The following is a 19,011-nucleotide window of genomic DNA, read 5'->3' on the forward strand; positions in this document are numbered from 1 at the left end:
ACCCCACTCACTGACCCTCTCCTTGCCTGGCTTTATTTTCCTTCGTGGCACTTATCATCCCACAAAAAAACTACATCTTTTACTGTGTGTGTGATTTACTGCTGGGTGCCCACCCCCACGTCCTAGCCCCTTGTCCTCTGCGAGCACAGGGATTTTTGTTTTCTCCACACACTCAGTACTCCATAATTATTTTGGCAGGACAGAAAGCAAGCACTGACTGCCAGCTACTAGTCTTATAATTATTATTGGGTCTGATTAACCTCGTCCCTGCCTGCTTGGCACAGGTCTGTGCTCAGTGGGTGCATGAAAGTCATAAAAACAGCAAACACCTCTGGAGCATTTCCTACATTGCCCGGGCACTGTTGTGAACAGCCTGACAGGTTCCAGTCCACTAACCCTCATGACAACCTAAGGAGGTAAGGACTCTCATTCTCTCCATCTTACGGAGAGGATGAACACCGAGGCACAGAGAGATCAAAGGGCTTACCCAAAGTCCCACTGCCAGTAAGCAACAGATCCAGGCTTCACAGCCTGGCCCCAGCCCTGCAAAACACTGTCACTCAGCCATCTATACCCTTTAAGTCAATTCTTTTGAAATGTTTGTTGCCACGTGATCACCATTTAACTGACTGGCCTGGGTAAGGAGCCCAAGACGGTTTCCAAATTGCTTTACTACAGGGGTCGTTCTTTGGCCTGTGGCTTTCTGCCATGCTGCTGCTCTGCCAACTTTGCATCCAGTCCCCTGGACGAAGGAGCCCTCTGGATGTCAGGGACTCAGCCAAAGACCACTGCCCTGGCTCCGGCTGAGATACCCCAGAAACACTCACCGGGGCTGGGGGCCGAGCTGGGGCTCTTCTCCCTGCTGTTCCGGACAGATTCAAAGACAGCCCGGAGGAATCCTTGCAGGGGCAAGGTCCCAGCTGTCTTGGACGCTGTCTGCTGAAGGATATCAGGAAACTGTGCAGGAAAGAAGAGGAAGAAAGAGGAACACATAATAATTAAAGTACATTAAACACAGATTTACACTGTGATACTACTTGGTCCCTCAGGGGTTGTGTTTCTTCTATAGCAGCTTCTTCTTTAAATTTATCCCCGAGCCCAACTAATTCAGTCTCTACAAAGAATCATCCAAAATAATTCTTAACCCCATTAGCAATCCAATAAACGTTCGATAGCTCAAGTACTTATTGTTTTTCACCCATCCGATTACCAAAAATAAAAGAAAGTGATAACACCTAAAAATAAGATAAAGCGATAAGGTTTAATGCTGAGCAAAATGCAGTAAATGCATATGCTTGCTCTTCTGTGAGACGGTTAAATGGTGCAGAAGAGTGATCACCTCTGGGGAGACAGGCTGGGGACTTGAAGTGGGGGGTAGAGGGGGGCACAGTCTGTCATCCTTTAACTTCTGGTATAGTTGAAATTTCTTAACCAGGAGCATATATTACTTGTCTTATTAAACATGTCAGTCATTGGGGCCCCTGGGTGGCTCAGTGGGTTAAAGCCTCTGCCTTCAGCTCAGGTCATGATCTCAGGGTCCTGGGATCAAGGCCCGCATGGGGCTCTCTGCTCAGCAGGGAGCCTGCTCCCCCTCTCTTTCTGCCTGCCTCTCTGCCTACTTGTGATCTCTCTCTCTCTCTCTCTGTCAAATAAATAAAATCTTTAAAAAAAAAAAAAGATGTCAGTCATTGAAAAAAAGTAGAGAGACTAATATAACACAACACCCATGTACCCACAACCTAAGAAATAAAACATCACAAATATAATTGATAGGTCCTTCCCTCCCTCTTTGGTCTTACTTCCCCTGAAGTAAACAACACCCTGAATTTGGCATTAACCATTCTCATGCACTTCTAAACCTGACTTACATCTAAAACTGTTTTTGCATGTACTTAAAATTAATAAGACTATTTTCATGGTGGAAAAAAAAACCCACTACCATTATAGCATTTTCATAGTGAAAAAAAATCTAAGATTTGTTTACTTCATAGCCTACCATACCGCAGGCTTTTGCAACTTAACCTTTTTTAACCCTGCACTGTGTTTCTGAGATTTAACCGTACTGAGATAAAACTTTTTCAACTGCAAAAATTGATCTTCAGAAGATTAGGTAAGTATATGATATATAAGCATCTGCCGCTTATGACTACGTCCGGACACCCCAGAAGACGATTTGGCCATGCCTGGACGCTGGAATGCACGCCGGGTGTGATCGTGGGTGACACGCGGTGTATTCTGGTTCTGCTGAGCACGTATGACAACGTACATCTTGCACACACACATACAGGGATGATTGTGTGGGGATACGCCTTGCGGTCCATCTGAATCTCATCCAGCAAACACTTCCTCCCTCCCGCCCTCCACTTCCGCAGGAAGGAGACTACTTCCGCCCCCCCCCCCCCCCCCCCCCGGCTGAGCTTAGTCATGTGACTAGCTTTTGGCCAATGGAAAATGATAGTATGGTGTCTCCCGGTGGAGGCCTTAAAAGAAAATTGCACTTGCACTTTGGGGCTCCCTCTTCTGGAGTTTCGACCCTCATGGTGAGAACAAGCTCCAGGTAGCCTGAGCCCCAGAAGCACACTCTGGAAGCAGAGCAGTCCCGGTGACCACAGACCAGTCTGCAAGAAGTTAATGCTTATTGTTGTACGCCAACGAGATTGCGCGGCTTCATTAAACAGCAAACAGATGACAAATGGGTGCCTGTTTAGAACGGCTCTTGGCCTACGCTGTCAAACCTTTGGAGAGTTGCTCCAAACAAAGTGTGTGCCCAAAGGCAATGCTCCATAAGGATTTGGTTTTGGATGAAATGTGACTGCACACGCTGGACATACATGTGCACGTGTTTATGGCAGTGCTGTGTGTACACGCGCAAACACGGCCTGCATGTAGGAAGCTTGTGGACAGCAGGGTTGTCGCTGACCTACAGCATCTAGTGTGGGCACAGCTGCCCCGAAGCCCATGTGAAAAGCCCAGAGTTGGTTTTGCTGCTGCCTTACTCCCTTTTCCCAAACCCTGGGCATCCTGGAGCAGAGCTGGAAACACCTGAGCCCTCTGAGGCAGGGAGGAAGGTTCCAGAAAGCAAACAGGCAGTAAACCCAGTGGTCAGTTACAACTGACCACACTTTCTCTGCCTCTTCAAATCCCTTCTGCCTTCCAAGGATGGAACACAGAGGTACCTTTGTGGCAACAGAGCTTAATTCGTCTTCTGAAAAAAGCATTAGAAAGGGTCCCAAGTCCTTTGCCGTCTCAGCCGTCCAGTTCTGGGGGAGTCTAGGAGGAGAGGATAAGCAGTCAACGGAAACACTGTGTTCTTGTCCCTGTCTCGCAGTATCCTTTTCTTGCAGGAACAAACCGACTTCATACCTGGACCAGTCCCACTTCCCCGACCTAGAGAACAGGCAGGAGACCCAGGCTAGCACAGGCAGGATGCCAAGTCATCCTTGGGAATTTTGTTGGAACCACTAGAGAAGCCCTCTTTCTCCTGGTGTCTCTAGCAGTAAAGGGAATATTGAAAGCCATTCCCATTACCATGTGGAGAGAACAGAGGCCCCACCAAGGAGCACAGAGCTGAGGGCTGGAAGGAACATACTCCCGACAACATCACTTGAGCCTCGGGATCTGGTCAGGCCGGACGTATACCCTGGAGTCTTCCATTATGTTCTGTTTCTGATCTCAGTAAATTCCCACTTCTTTTTTAGCTTGAATTGTTGAATTTCTGTCACATCACAGCCTGTCCTTCCTCTTCCATTACTGTCCCCATTCCACAGATGTAGAAATTAAAGTGCAAAAAAAAATTAAGTAGCTTTTCCCAGGTCACAGAGACAATAGAGGATGCACACAAAATTTTAACCAAAGGAGTCAGCTTCCCAAGTCCACGTCCCATGTGCCTGGGACACAGTAATTACTCCAGTAACGTTTGTTGTTGAACCACTGACTAATGGCTAGGTCCCACTCAAATACCTGCCCCAACTTCAAAAGACTCTACATGAGAAAGAACAGTTCTGTGTCTGCCCTCCCATTCCTTGCCCCCCCAACCCTGCCCAGAGCTCCCACGGACCCAGAGCTGACAGTGCTTTTATTACTGTATTATTATTAGTGTTGTTGTTGTTATTATTTCATAAGAATAAAGATGCCAGCTCCTTGCATTTGTAAAGTTCCATCTTTTCAAAATTCCTGCCCTTAAATATACTAAGATGTATTGGTGACAACCACGTGAGGTCTGCAGAGAAACTACTGTTGTTCTCACTTTATAGGGCATCTGAGGCCCAAAAAAAGAAAGGTCACATTTCTAGAATAAATCTAAGCGGCCAACCTTGTCCTTAGCTAGAGACTCGCTCTGTTTGGAAGGCAAACAGGAGCAGCAGGGTTAAACGCCCCTTGGCCAGCCCTCTGGCCCCCCAACCCCTGCCAGGCTCCGGCCCCTCCTCACCCGCACTGTTCCAGGAGCCTGAGCCTCACTGCAGCCTTCTGCTCGGGGCTGAGCTCTGGGCAGTCTCTGAGTGTGGGCAGGGCTGTGGCCCAGGCTCGGGCGGAGACCCCTCGGTGGAGGACAGCAGCTGGCAAGTGGCAGAGCAGTTTCCCCACGATGTCTACTGCATACTCGTCGGCAATGGAGTTGTTCTGAAACCGACAAGAGGAGCTGATGGGAAGATCCAGCAAACTCAAGATCGTGAACCCTCCACGACACATCCCAGTCCCCAACCTTGTGTTTCCAGGACCTAAATCACCCCCCTACTATGGACTAGAAAAGACAGCACGGGGTCTGATTTTACCCCAGGGAGGCAGGCCTTGGAAGGCTAGGAGGTGCCACCAGGGAGCTGGTGTGGGTAGAATATGTGCCACGTGGTAAACCCTCCATAAATGAGGACTAATGTCATCATTGGTACCATTGCTCTGAGGATACCCCAGAGTTCAACAACCATGCTCATGATACTACAGCAAGAATAAAAACAGCATCTCAAAATCTGTATGGGACTCAAAACCCTCTAAAACGCTTTCTCCAAATGACAAAAGTAGATAACATTTGAGTGTTTAATACATGCCAGGCCGTGTCCTAACAACTTTCAGGTCTTAATCTTCATCTTCAAAGTAATTATAAGAGATAAGTACAAATACCACCCACTCTTTAAAGATAAAGTAACTGCTAGCCAGTGGCAAGCGTAGGTAGGATTCACACTCAGACAGTGTGTTCTTTGGGTCTTGGCATTGAACAATATATTACCTATTTCATGCCCTCAATAACTGTGCAATAACTCTTACACCCATTTTAGGGATGAGAAGACTGAGGCTCAGGGAAGGGAATGACTTGCCAGAAGCCACATAACCGATCACTGTCAGAGGCCAGTGTTGATCAGTCTAGATCGAAGTCTCTGTGTACCATAATCTCTCGAGTCCCCTGGAGCAGCCTCCCATCATTCAAGCAGGATGACAGTTCTCAGAACCAATGACCAACATCATCCCGCCCAGGGTCCCAGGGCCAGGTTTGAGACCCACAAGTCAGACTTCCAGCCATCACCACAAGCTTGAGATCCCAGCCAGATAACCTTGAGGGCTCCCTGGGATGGCTACAGACCCTCAGGGAGGAAGGGACACCAGGAGTGTCACCCAGGAAGAGTTTCCTTACCAGGCACTGCTGTACCTTCCTAAGGACTGAATTCTTTTTGTGGGAATCTAAAACCAAGGAGTCCAGCTGACTCTTCCCCAGGCTGATGAGAAAGGGCACACACTGGGAAGCTGGGACAGAAGCCAGGTAGTGAGCCCTGGAAAGAGATGGGAAGAATGAGAGGAGGAAAACAGTGGCTGCTTGGCATTTGCCCCTGAAATCAACCTTCACATGCCCAAGAGCTTATCCCTCTTGGGATAAGGGCTGTTCTTTAAATGTTTGTTCTCCCCAGTGATGTTATGGCTCCTCCTGGGAGGGAGCAAGCCTCCCACCCATCACTACCCTCTTCTGTGGGCAGGAAAACAGACTGCCCATCCTGCCAATCTTCAGTGGGTGGGGAAATGGACTTCCCATCATGCCCCTCTTCTGTGGGGGAGGAAACAGATGCCCCCATCATGCCCCTCCTCTATGGGCAAGAAACAGACTTCCCATCATGCCTCTCTTCTACCCCCCAGTAACACTGATCAGAGAATGGGGTCTCCATAAACATATGTTGACTGATGGACTGGTTGAGGGGAGATGAAGAGAAAGAAAAAGAAAAAGAAGTAAGAGATAAAGAAGAGAGAGAATAAAATAGAAAGGGAGAAAGAAAGACAAAGAGAGAGCAGGAAAAAGTAAGAGAAATGATACCTGATTCTGGCATCTCCAGTCCAGAACCGCCCCCCCAAAACTTTTGACCATGTATTCTTAAGAGAGGCAATATGGCCCCCTAAGGGGAGAAAAACTGGTTCAGGTAGAGAGAGGGAACAAATAAAAAAAAAATCTTAGTTATTACAATGATTTGTGACTCACTAAAGCTCAACCCTATTCAACAAAATCTTATTCCTGGTAAATTCTCTTATTCAGGAGAATTTAAATTGTTCCCTTTAGGGAGGCAATAATGAAACAAAGATTGAGAAAGACTGCTCTAGACCCACATGGCCTACTCATCACAACCACTAGACTGTTCCAAAACCAAATTCTGCATGTTTTTCCTCCTCTACGCCATCCCAAGTGTCTCTTTTACTCTCTCCCCAAATCTGTCATTGCTACCAGCTTAATATTAAATCTACTCTTGCCTCTCCATTCATAGTACTGCTATCTTATTTATCTCTTCATTCATTCAGCAAATATCTACTGCATGCCAGGCATGGTACTGGGCCCCAGCTACAATCACAAACACTGCATGATGGGTGGGACCCTGTTCTCAGGATGCTTCATTCTAGCAGGGTAAAGACAACAGAAACCAGTGAATAAAACAGGCCATTTCAGCCAGTGATAAGTACAAAAGGGCTCTGCAATGGAGAATGATTGGGAGCCTGTTCTAAGACACAGGTCTTTCAGCTGAGACACGGATCAGTGGAAGGAGACCACCATGCCAAGGTCCAGGCTCTAGAAATAAGCTTCCATGTCTCCCTCCTTCTGGCCAGGCCCCCTGTATTCTGTCTGCTATGGGACAGAGATAATAATCTCTCTGAAACATAAATCTCAGGATCTGTGCCCAGAATACACGTGAAACACCTTATGGTGTCACACAACCCTTCCCTGATTCGACTGTCCCTCTCTGGCATTCTGTCTCCCAGCTACTCTGCAGACATACACCATGCGCTCCCCAGAGTGCTTCGCTTCCCTTGCCCACTCACTGCTGGACCAAACATCCCTTGTGCCCCTGCCTGAGGTGTCCATCTTGAATTCTGAAACCCCTGCTCATTCTCTGAGCTTCAGGTTAGCCTCCTCTGACTCTGCAGTCTGAAGGAGATAGTCCCCACTCCCTGCCGTGTACCCATCACTCTTTCCCATGGTAAGAGCACCTGGCTTTCTTGGAGAATCACCATCTTCACATGAAGTCTTGTGGTTTGGAGTGGACCCCCACTTCATTCTTGGCTCCAGGGGTAAAATACCAAACTAAGCCAGTCAGAGTTATTCATACTCAATGACCCCAGTCAAACCCACAACATACTGAGAAGGATGGGAAGAAAAAGTCTTTTAACCAGGAAGATAGGACCTTGAATCTGCCAAAGACCACCATAGAAAAAGAAGTTGCCTGGCACAGAAGCCTACAAAGGAAAGCGGGGCCAAAAAGACACATGGCTTACCACTGAGCCCCTGGATCAAGCCATGCCTGCATGCCTGAACTCTATCCCAGGACTTTCCAGTTACCTGAACCAAAATTGCCTTTTCTTGTCTAAGCCAGTTTGAGTTAAGGCTCTATCACCTTCAACCAAATACCAACATGACATTGTAATTGGTTTTGTATTTGCATATTCCCCCTCCCAGAGACTATAAGCTCTTAGAGAGGAAAAGTAAATTATCTTTAAGAACTAGTATATAGTACACATTTGGTGAATATTTTTTTTTTAATAAATGAAGACAATTAACAGCAAGAGAAGGAAGAGGGAAATAAAGACAAAGAGAGCATCCAGACTGTGCTTGAAAAGCAGGGCTCCCCCTCCCACGCCTAGAAGCCCACATGTGCCAGGAGAAATCCCCACGACCCACATCAGCCCTGATCACCCTGAGCCTGGGCACAGCTGGGAGGTCAGCCCAGATGGGACCTGCTTCACCAGCACTCACTCAGGCTTGGATTGCTTTGGCTTTGGTTTTTAAATAACAGGACGGGGGGAAAGCAAGAGATTCTGTCTGAAATATCTACATGGGGCTCAGAATTTAAATCCTGGTTCACAAGGGCTTAATTCTGGAAGGCACTCTGTCTCTGGCTCCTCACAAAAACCCGGGGGTGAGAAGGCTTGGATGACTCTCCCCTATCTCATTGTTGGGCCAGAGAGGGGAGCCAATGTTCACTTACGGGAGCACAGCCAGGAGGAAAGGTGGCATAGAGGACCTGGAGACCTCCCAGTATTTCCACGCCAAACAATTAACCTGAAAGATGAAAGCAGTTCTAGGAATTTAGTCCAATGATCATAAGAGCAAACACAGACTGTGCTTTCTCTGGACCAGGCACCGTTCTAAGTGCCCTATATATGTTTACTTATTATTTAACAGAACACCATATGGTAGAGGTACCACTACTGTGCCCAGTTTAGGGATGAGGACACTGAGGCGATCACAAGGCGAGCACAAAAATTTAAGTCTGAGAATGCTCACCTTGTTTTATTACTGCAAGAAAGTGTGATGTTAAATTAATTAAACAAGGAGGCCATCAGACCAAAGTGGCCCTAATGACATGGTGCCCTATGTAAGCACACCAAAACCCAAGTCCACAAGCGCCACAAGGTTACGAAATCAAAACACCGACAACAACCAATCATCAAGAACCAATGAGGCTTTAAGCTATCACCAAATAATTTCTTTCTCTGCATCTGCACTTTTTCTATATAATATTCTTTTCCCTCTGCCAGAGCACTCCAAACCACTTGATTTTTGCTCAGGAAAACTCTTAAAAGTTTTAATATACCTATATTTATCTTTTGCAGAGATATAAGTTCACCGTCCCTTGGTTTGAGATTGGTGAGGTCGGTTATAGTATATCCATACAACTCAGTGCTATGTAACTGTTTTGTTTCAAAAGGTAGATTTATATCTGTCAACATGGAATGATGGCCATGACCTATTTTATTTTATTTTATTTTATTTTATTTTTTATTTGACCACAAGTAGGCAGAGAGAGAGAGAGGAGAAGCAGGCTCCCCGCTGAGCAGAGAGCCCGATGCCGGGCTCAATCCCAGGACCCTGGGATCACGACCCGAGCCAAAGGCAGAGGCTTAACCCACTGAGCCACCCAGGCGCCCCATGACCTATTTTAGATACACACACAAACAAACACACATGCCTGTGATAGAAAGTTAAACAGAACAATGTATATAGTATGAAGTCATTTGTGTTTTTTAAATTACACATAAATACGTTTTATATATGCAAAAAAACTCTCAAAGTCGCTAGCAAAATTTTCCCCATGGTTACCTTAAGAGGGACTCTCAGGGTGCTTGTTGGTCCAGTTGGTTAAACAGCTGTTTTCGGCTCTGGTCATGATCTCTGGGTCCAGAGATGGAGCCCCTTATCGGGCTCCCTGCTCTATGGGGGTCTTCTTGTCCCTCTGTGCCTCCCCACTGCATTCCCTCTCTCTTTCTATCTCTCAAATAAATAAAATTTAAAAAAAAAAAAGAGGGACTCTCAAATCTCAGCACCTTTAAGATGTTGGGTTCAGACAACCCTTTGCTGTGGGGCTTTTCTCTGCATTGTAGGAAGTGAGCAGCATCCCTAGTTTCTACTCACTACACGCTTCTCCCCCAGGCGTGACAACCAAAAGTGTCTCCAGATATGGCCAAACAGTCCTCCAAGAATCACTGCTCCAGGGGAAACTGGGGGATATTTTACTCTCTAAATATTGTTTTATTCTTCAATAATAATTATGTGTTTTCAACAAAAGTGTAAACAACAAAGGAAAATTTTCTAATTAACTGGTATTTGAAGGTCCTGAGAATTGAAAGACTCTAGGAAAGGGGCTTTGCTGGAACAATTCTTCTTCCTTGAACATGGCGGTCGTCTTCCTCAAAGTGGGTCTGACCTCCAGCCACTGGGTCAGTTTGATGAGTATAAAGGAGACTGCCATGCCAGGGTCCAGGTAACTGAAGTAATTTGCTTTCCTCCCTGTCTGGGCAAGACTTTTCATACAGTTCAACAGTTCTCACCAGAAAGCTGTTAGAAATGTCAATTATCAGGCTTCACCCCAGAAATTGCAAGTGAGGTCCCACAATCTGTGTTGGTTTTTTTTTTAATCTGTGGGGTTTTTTAATAGCTTTCTTGAGGTATATTGATATGCAAAGACGTGCACCTCTAATGCATACACTGAGATGAGTCTGGACATGTGCAAATGCCCAGGACACCCTCACACAGTCAAGGTAATAGACACATCCAACACCTCCCAGAGTTTCCTTTATTTCTTTTTGTTTTTGTTTTTCACTTAACATGGGATCTACCCTCTTAGCAAATTCTGAAGTCCACCATACCACATTGTTCGTGGTCGGCACTGTGTTGCACGGTAGATTTCTAGAATTTATTCATTGAGCAAAACTGAAACTTAATACCCATCAAGCAAGTCCAGCATCCCAGGCAGTGCTGACACTCAAATCCGAGAACCACTGACTGAATGCAAGGCAATGACAAGGCTTTGTGAAAATTTTCCCTATTCCTCTAACGACCTTGGATTACATGCCAAGCTTTACGCTTATTTCCTGGCTCTCGGGGAGAGAATTCATTATTTGGAAACTCTGCATTCATATCTACAACAGGCCAGGCCAGAGTTGGGCAGATGCCTGTGTCTCTGCCTGCTCACCCTCTCAGGACCCTGTCCCGTCAAAAACTTAGACCCCCAAGTCCAAACACTGTTCCCAAAGCCTGGTTTTACTTGCTTAGATCCAGGGAAAAGTTTGTTTCTGCCTCTGGTCTCCCCAAAGGGATAAAGAGTCTTCCTACCCATTTGGAAAACAAAGGACTAAATGAAGAAGAAAATACTCTTATTAAAGTACTGTTTCCGGGGCGCCTGGGTGGCTCAGTGGGTTAAAGCCTCTGCCTTCAGCTCAGGTCATGATTCCAGGGTCCTGGGATCGAGCCCCACGTCGGCCTCTCTGCTCATCGTGGAGCCTGCTTCCTCCTCTCTCTCTGCCTGCCTCTCTGCCTACTTGTGATCTCTGTCTGTCAAATAAATAAATAAAATCTTTGAAAAAAAAAATAAAGTACTGTTTCCATTCCAGGCTACCTCTAGGAAGGACAGGGAGGAGGGAATGACCTTCAGTCTAGGGACCTAATTACGAACATGCCAAATGGTATACCCAACAACTGTATTTTTAGCTCCAGATCTGAATTTAGAATAACCAACCTGGTGAAACTCTGGCTGTAGAGATAGGGGTATCTGGAGTTTTTAAAAAAGAAAACTGGAGGGGCGCCTGGGTGGCTCAGTGGGTTAAAGCCTCTGCCTTCAGCTCAGGTCATGATCCCAGCGTACTGGGATGGAGCCCCGCATCCATCGGGCTCTCTGCTCAGCGGGGAGCCTGCTTCCTTCTCTTCCCTGCCTGCCTCTCTGCCTAATTGTGATCTCTGTCTGTCAAATAAATAAATAAAATCTTTAAAAAAAAGAAAACTGGAGAAAATCTGGTTCCCTATTTGGCCCCACATCAGCACTCTCATGGGAATAATCCTGGCACATATAGCTTAAGCCCCCCCAAGTCAGTCTGGGCCGACGACTGGGTCAGGGACGGAGACTCAGAAGTTCGAACGTGCTGTAATGGTACCTGATACGGTGAGAGCAGGGAGAGGTTGTTCTCAAAATAGTGGAAATGGGCCAGAAAGGAGTCCGCACTCATGGCATCTATGTGGGAGCACATCACACCTTTGATCAGCTGCCCTGTGCTAGAAAACAGAGCGAGGGAAGCAGGGAAAAGAAGGGCGTGAGGAGGGGAGAGGGAAGAAGGGGCAAGAGAAGGCAGGTCTGCTGGGGCACAGGCTCCAGACTGGATGGTCCCACTCTCCTTCCCGGGAAATAAACCTCCAAAGGGCTCATCAGCCCCCAGGCTGAGTACACTCGCCTACCTCAGGAGCTCCTCGGGCTGTCTGGTTGACTTCGACAGAAGGTCATACAGGAACAAGGCCTGAGGGAAGAGAACGGTTGCCGCGTGGAAGGAGCCCTCACTCACTCACTCACGCACCGTGATGAACGCAGTGTGTGCTCAGCACCGGGAGGCCTTGTGGGGAAGGCACACTATGATCCCATTTTACAGATGGGGAAATGGAAGCTGAACAGGCTGTGTTATTTTCCCAGGCCCATACAGTTGCTGGGTGGTAGAGCTGGGATCTGAACTGGCTACTGCAGGACGCGTGCTCTCGCTCCCCCACCCGGAGGACCCCATCTCTAGAACACGGGGACATGTGGACATGGACATGTGTCCATGTGTCCACAGCGGATCAGCTGTGAAGGTGCTGGACAGCTCCTATGTCCACGCCCCCCTGCCAGGGCCCCAGGAAGCAAAAGCAGGAGGGAGGGATGACTAGACCAGGAGGGGTTAGAAAGTACCATGGATAAAGTAACTCCTGCTTGCGGCACACGCTCCCCTCCAGCCCTCCCAGACGGGCACTCTACAAGAACAATACCTGGTAGGCAGGGGAGCCATTTGTTTTAAGGAACGTAATTTTACAGAACACCTAACTTGCAGATGCGATCAAGTATGACATCCATCTACTTTATAGGCTCTGAAACTTTGAGCATAATTCCCCGAACGGAATAAATTATGAGCCAGCATTAGACGGAGGCATCTGTGACGTGGCAGCCAGGCCCAGGAGAAAGCAACAGCTAGGGAGGTGAGTTCCCAAAGCTCTGTGTGTGGCCCCAGACGTTTTCTCAGGCGCGGGATTGAGTTCTGGGACCTCTCCCACCCCAGTCTTGCCATCACTAAGGTTCTCTCTCTCCCTCTCCCTCTGCCCATCCCCACCTGACCCCACCTCCCAACAGGTGCATACATGCTCTTGCTCTCTCTCTAAAATAAAGAAATCATTAAAAAGAAAGAAAGAGGGCGCCTGGGTGGCTCAGTGGGTTAAGCCGCTGCCTTCGGCTCAGGTCATGATCTCAGGGTCCTGGGATCGAGTCCCACATCGGGCTCTCTGCTCAGCGAGAAGCCTGCTTCCCTCTCTCTCTCTCTCTGCCTGCCTCTCCGTCTACTTGTGATCTCTCTCTGTCAAATAAATAAATAGATCTTTAAAAAAAAAGAAAGAAAGAAAGGAAGAAAGGAAGAAAGGAAGAAAGAAAAGAAAGAAGAAAGAAAGAAAGAAGAAAGAAAGAAAGAAAGAAAGAAAAGGGCGCCTAGGTGGCTCAGTCATTGGGCGTCTGCCTTCGGCTTGGGTCATGATCCTGGGGTCCTGGGATCAAGCCCCGCATCCGGCTTCCTGCTCAGTGGAGAGCCTGCTTCTCCCTCTCCCGCTCCCCCTGCTTGTGTTCCCTCTATCACTGTCAGGTAAATAATAAAACCTTTAAAAAAGAAAGAAAGAAGGAAAGAAAGAAAGAAAGAAAGAAAGAAGAAAGAAAGAAAGAAACTATGCCCATTTCACACTGAGAAAACTGAGGCTGAGTGAGAAGTAGCTCCCCCCAGAGTTACTAAATGGCAGTACCCAGATTCCCTTTCCCGCAAGGCAGGGAGTCAGAAATCCAGGAGCGATCTGGGCATTGTGGTCGTGACATTGTGATTTCTAAGAAAAAATCTGTATTTGGTCTTAGCCCCTTTCCTGGCACCAGCCCCTAAAACCCTGGGAATTTCCTAGGTGAGGAGAGCAAGCAGGGCCTCTTTTCTCATGCTAATGATGACTTTTTGAAATCACCTGATGGTGGACGGATGTTGCTGGCAGAACCAGACACATGACTGGAGGGTTGGAACTTTCAGGGAGGGGAGACGGGCTGGATGCTGAATCAGTCACCAACCGCCAATGATCTCATCAAGCATGCCTAAATGATGAAGCCTCCATAAAAACCCAAAACACTCAGGTCTGAGAGCTTCAAGATGGCGAAGAAGGGTTGGTGCCGGGAGCGGGGGGCCCGTCTGGAGAGGCCATAGAAGCTCTGTGCCCATTCCCCACACCTTGCCCTGTGTATCTCTTCCCTCTGGCTGTTCCTGAGTTACATCCTTTTACAATAAAATGCTGATCTGGTAAGGACAATATTTCTCTGAGTTCTGTGAGCTGTTCAATCAAGTTAATCAAGCCAAAGTGAGAGCAGCGCAGCCACTGGAACCTTCGATTGACAGTTGGTAGGTCAGAAGCACGGGGGATGACGACAAGAACTTGTGCCTGGGATCTGACGTTGAGGGGTAGGGGGTGTAGGATGGTAGGGCTGAACCCTTACCCTGTGGGATCTGATGCCATCACCAGGTAGATGGCGTCAGAACTGAGTTGAATCACAGGACGGAGAATTCCTTGTTGGTGTGGGGAAGCCACTCCCCCCAACATACACACATCCAAATTGGTTATCAGAATCCTTAGTGGTCATACCTGGCTCCTTCGAAGCTCCTTTTCCTTTAGGACTGTAGTGTTAAATCCGGCTCCCCTCCGTAAATCGAAAAGGGATACTTCCTTAAAGAAAGCCCCTTGTATTTCCACAATGTTCGAGGCAGCATCTCCTGTTTCGATCATCTGCCAAGAGTGAGGATGAGTATAATAACCACCTTGTAGAAAGTGTGCTGAGCTCTGGGTGAGGGCCAGGCACTGTGTCAGTGGTCTCAGACACCATGAAACCCACCATCTCCACTCAGCAACCCTAGGAGCTGGGAGACTATCCTTACCCCATTTTGCAGATGAGAAAACTGAGGCTTAATAAGCAGCTTAAGGTTGTAAGCTGACAAGTAAGATTCAAGCACAAGTCTGTCTTATTCCAGAACCCACACTCTTTCTTTTAACCAGCCGTGCTATTGCTATCTGCAAGCTGTTGGTATTTTAAGCCAGACTTCTTGGGTTTGGCTTCTTAACAGATTTTACAACTGGACGCAGCAGGTCCAAGAGAACAGGATGCCCAAAGACCCACCACCAAGCGAGAAAGGAGAACATAGGTGTGACTTCAGATCAGGAAGGGGCTTTCAGAAGCACTCTGCAAACCTCAGGGTTCATTTTGAGATTTGAAAAACAAACTTTCAAAACATTATTATATCAAGAAACCTAATTTAAGAAAAGTCTTCCAGGGACGCCTGGGTGGCTCAGTCAGTTAAGCATCTGCCTTCAGCTCAGGTCATGATCCCAGGGTTCTGGGATCAAGTTCCGAATCAGGCTTCCTGCTCAGCCAGGAGTCTGCTTCTCCCTCTGCTGACGGCTTTCCCTGCTTGTGTTCTCCTTTCCTCTTTCTCTCTGACAAATAAGTAAATAAAATCTAAAAGAGAGAGAGAGAGAAGAAAAGAAGTCTTCCAGAGTCAACTGGCTAAGGAAACACTGGGGTCTGGGAAGAAATATAGCGCGACCCTTGGGGTGCCTGGGTCGTGCAGCTGGGTAGGTGTCCGACTCTTGGTTCAGGGTCATGATCTCAAGGCCTGCATCAGGCTCAGCTCAGAGTCTGTTTGAAATTCTCTCCCCCTTTCCCTCTGCCCCTCCCACTCATGTTCTCTCTCTAAAATAAATATGTAAATCTAGGGAGGAAAGAAGGGAGGAAGGAAGGGAGGAAGGGAGGAAGGGAGGGAGGGAGAGAGGAAGAAAGAAAGAAGGAAGGAAAGATGTAGCAGGACCCAAGGGTCTCTTTCTGGAAAGGAAGGAAGGTGGCCCCATGAGGGGAAGGTTCACGAGACATCCTCACCAAAGGCTGGGCTAACCCCAGCCCTGAGTCAATGGCCCAAAGTTACAGCCCAAAACCACATGCGAACCACATGGCTGAGAACTACGTCTTCCCTCACCTTGCTGAGGACACCTTGCTTCTGGGCAGGCGACAAGTTGGACACGTGCAAGGAGACAGTGCTTCTCAGGACCTGCAAGAGGTCCCTGCGATCCATGGCGTGGAAAGCCTGGGTGGCCAGCCCAGCCAGCAGCACTCCCATCTGGCTGACGTTGTAGAAAGACGGCACCTGGGAAGACCGGCCACAAGGACAATGAGGTTCTGCTCTGGTTTCTCACCTGGGAGACACTCCACAGTGTGCCAGGTATCTGGATGGGCACCAGGGGCGCGACGGGGAGCAAGACACATGCTGCCCTCCCAAATCTTCCTTCCTTCCCTCAGGAAAGAGAGTCAATATCAAGACACAACACATGAGGCAAGTGCCCTGCTTGGGGCGTACTATGCTGTCCGAGGCCACAGTGCAAATATCAGAAAGTCATGACCATGTACCACAGCTGGCCAGGCAATGGGCTTTTGTGTGTGTGTTGAACTTGGATGAGCTGACTACATTTAAAAATTGGGGAAATATCCAGCAAAATCCAGCTTTTAAAAAAATCTGAACACCAGGCAATACCAGGCCCACATTGGCAACAGCTGGAGCTGACCAGCAGCTCCCCCCTTAGGTAGGTTGTAGGGCTCTCAGTTTACCCCGCCTCACCCCCTCATACATGACCCCCAGGCAGCTCACTTTTCTCATGATGCCTCCTGATATAGCAAAGCCCCATGCTCATCTATCTCCATGTAGAAGCTTTGAGTTGGAAAAAATGTTTCAGGATATGGGTCTGATATTTTATGACAAATATGATTGTGGGTATCTGCCCCATCAGAAACTCTACTTGTTTTGTCTCCTTCCTTTAGAGTAAAGATGCTAGATGGTTTTCCATATAATCAGGGCCATTCATTCCTTAGCTCTACAAAAAGCCAGTGGAATGGTTTGGTGTTGTGCTCTGTAGAATGGACAGTCTCTACTGTCCTCAAGGAAGGCACGAGCTTTCGAGCTCTTGGCTTCTTCATAACGACAGCCTCACCTCTGCAGGAAAATTTGGACACTAGCAAAGAGACAAGCCATTTTGTCCAGGGCTGGGAGGAGCAAGACAGGCTCCCTCAGCTCCCTGAAATCAAGTGCCCGTTGAACTGTGCAAGTAAACTCACGGGGCCCCAGTCAAAACAGAGAAGGGCTGCAAAGCCTTCGAACTAAATTGTCCCCTACAAGGGACAAGAAAAAAGGGCTAGCTGTGGCCTTGAGTCAGAAAGGCAGTTAACATGGGACTTAAGCAAGCAGACTCTGAACTCTGCAGACTCTGAAGCCAGACATCCTGGGTTCAATCCCAGCTGTGTCCCTTTTATGAGACCCTGGCAATCCCCTTATACAATCTGTGCCTCTTGTGAATGACATGGAAAATGAAGGTTATAACACACTACTAGCCTCAAACGGTTGTTGAGAACACTGAACAATTAACTCACTTAGACCTGAACCTGGGACATAAGAAGTACTTAATGAGTATCTGTTATTATTGTCATTTTGGAATTGGTCCCCAGTCCAGTCCTCATGAACTAGCCTGCACCCCAGGACATGGCTATGGACAGAAAGAGCAGGACATCCAAAATGTTTAGGGACTCGGGGCTCTGGAGCCCCTTCTATTGAGCCCAGGGCAGAGAGATGATTTCCCCAGCAAAAAAAGACTCATTTCCCTCCCCAGGAACATCAGGACATGGACTAAGGCTCCTGCCACCTCCAAACAAGACCTCCTTCCCTGCCACCCAAGATGAATAAAATAGCATATCTTTCGTCTCAGGATGAGGGATATGTTCGCAGCCTCGACAACAAGCAAAGAAATCCCGGGATGGGTCTCAAGCTTTGCAAACAACACAGGAGCTACCACTCACTGAGTTCAGACTCCAGGTCACAGGTTCCAACCTCTTCCTGTGGGATGACCCACAGAATCCTCTCAGCCATCCTAAGGAGAGGTGCTATCACTATCCCCATCCTACAAATAGGGAAACTGAGGCAAAAATAAGGTAAGCCCACTTGCCAGTGTCTCACAGCTAGTAAACGGCAGAGTGGGTCTTCTTTGGCACCATCTTCGTATTGATGGGCTGTCCTTGCTGTGTGTCACTGGCCCTTGGGCCTCAGAGCATTAAAAAAAGAGTTCAGAGCTCCAACTGACCTTCTCATGGGCCAAGTATTTGGCAGACAAGATGATGGCCTGGCTCTTGGCCCAGCCTGAGACCTGGTTGAGGGTGGAGATGGCGCCATGCACAGCCTCGGGAGAGAGGGATTCCAGTTGACTGTGGGTCAAGCCCACAACCGCATCCGACAAAGAGCCCAGAGTCTCATTGAGGGTCTGGTTCTCCGTGGCGATGTCCAGGAGGTCGGCTTTGAGCTAGAAGGGGAGCAAGCTGGTATGAGGGTGATAACAAGCAGGACAGTGGCGCCCTCTGCCTACGCCCTGGGGTAGTGACAACACCCTGCCCCACCCTGCCCAGTTGAGCTCTGGCCAGACAGTGAGTCTCCCCAGTGAGAGCACCACCTCCTCTGGCCTTGACCTTAATATGCTGCAAATTCACTTTGTAGTTCATTTAAATATTAATTTGCTATTAAATCAATCTTGAAACATGGCAGAAGGAAATTTTGTCCACTTTGTCTGTATAAGTCTACCACCCTCTCATAGCATCTATTGTCCTTCTATGACCCTGAACTCTGCATCCATTTACATGGCTGGTTTTCTTTCATGAAACATCCAACATTATATAATTATATAATATATATTATACTACCTGTATGTATATATATATATATATATATATATATATATATACACAGATATATCTGTACATATATGTGTATATATGTATATATGTGTATGTATATACTGTATATACATACAGATAGTATAATATATTATACAAATAATATATATTATATATATATTATATAATCGTGTAAAAATAATTTTCAACAGTAACAAGAAAGTAAAAGTCTCCTGAAACTCCTACTTCATAAAAATAACCATGATTAGGG

The 19,011-nt window shown here is 47.4% G+C and overlaps 1 protein-coding gene across 1 annotated transcript in view; it reads right to left on the minus strand.

The window, feature by feature from the left end:
* Positions 1 to 19,011, minus strand: part of OTOA (otoancorin) — a 66,748-nt gene that overhangs the window by 21,248 nt on the left and 26,489 nt on the right. Inside the window, exons 13-22 of the mRNA XM_047714658.1 lie at positions 18,158 to 18,373; positions 16,012 to 16,179; positions 14,630 to 14,770; positions 12,188 to 12,246; positions 11,890 to 12,007; positions 8,448 to 8,521; positions 5,624 to 5,759; positions 4,430 to 4,620; positions 3,177 to 3,270; positions 828 to 957 (exon numbers count right to left, since the gene is read on the minus strand). Of these exons, the coding sequence (XP_047570614.1) occupies positions 828 to 957; positions 3,177 to 3,270; positions 4,430 to 4,620; positions 5,624 to 5,759; positions 8,448 to 8,521; positions 11,890 to 12,007; positions 12,188 to 12,246; positions 14,630 to 14,770; positions 16,012 to 16,179; positions 18,158 to 18,373 (1,327 nt within the window). The remainder of the gene's footprint in view (positions 1 to 827; positions 958 to 3,176; positions 3,271 to 4,429; positions 4,621 to 5,623; positions 5,760 to 8,447; positions 8,522 to 11,889; positions 12,008 to 12,187; positions 12,247 to 14,629; positions 14,771 to 16,011; positions 16,180 to 18,157; positions 18,374 to 19,011) is intronic.

This window comes from Lutra lutra, chromosome 18, assembly GCF_902655055.1.
Source record: "Lutra lutra chromosome 18, mLutLut1.2, whole genome shotgun sequence".
NCBI lineage: Eukaryota > Metazoa > Chordata > Mammalia > Carnivora > Mustelidae > Lutra > Lutra lutra.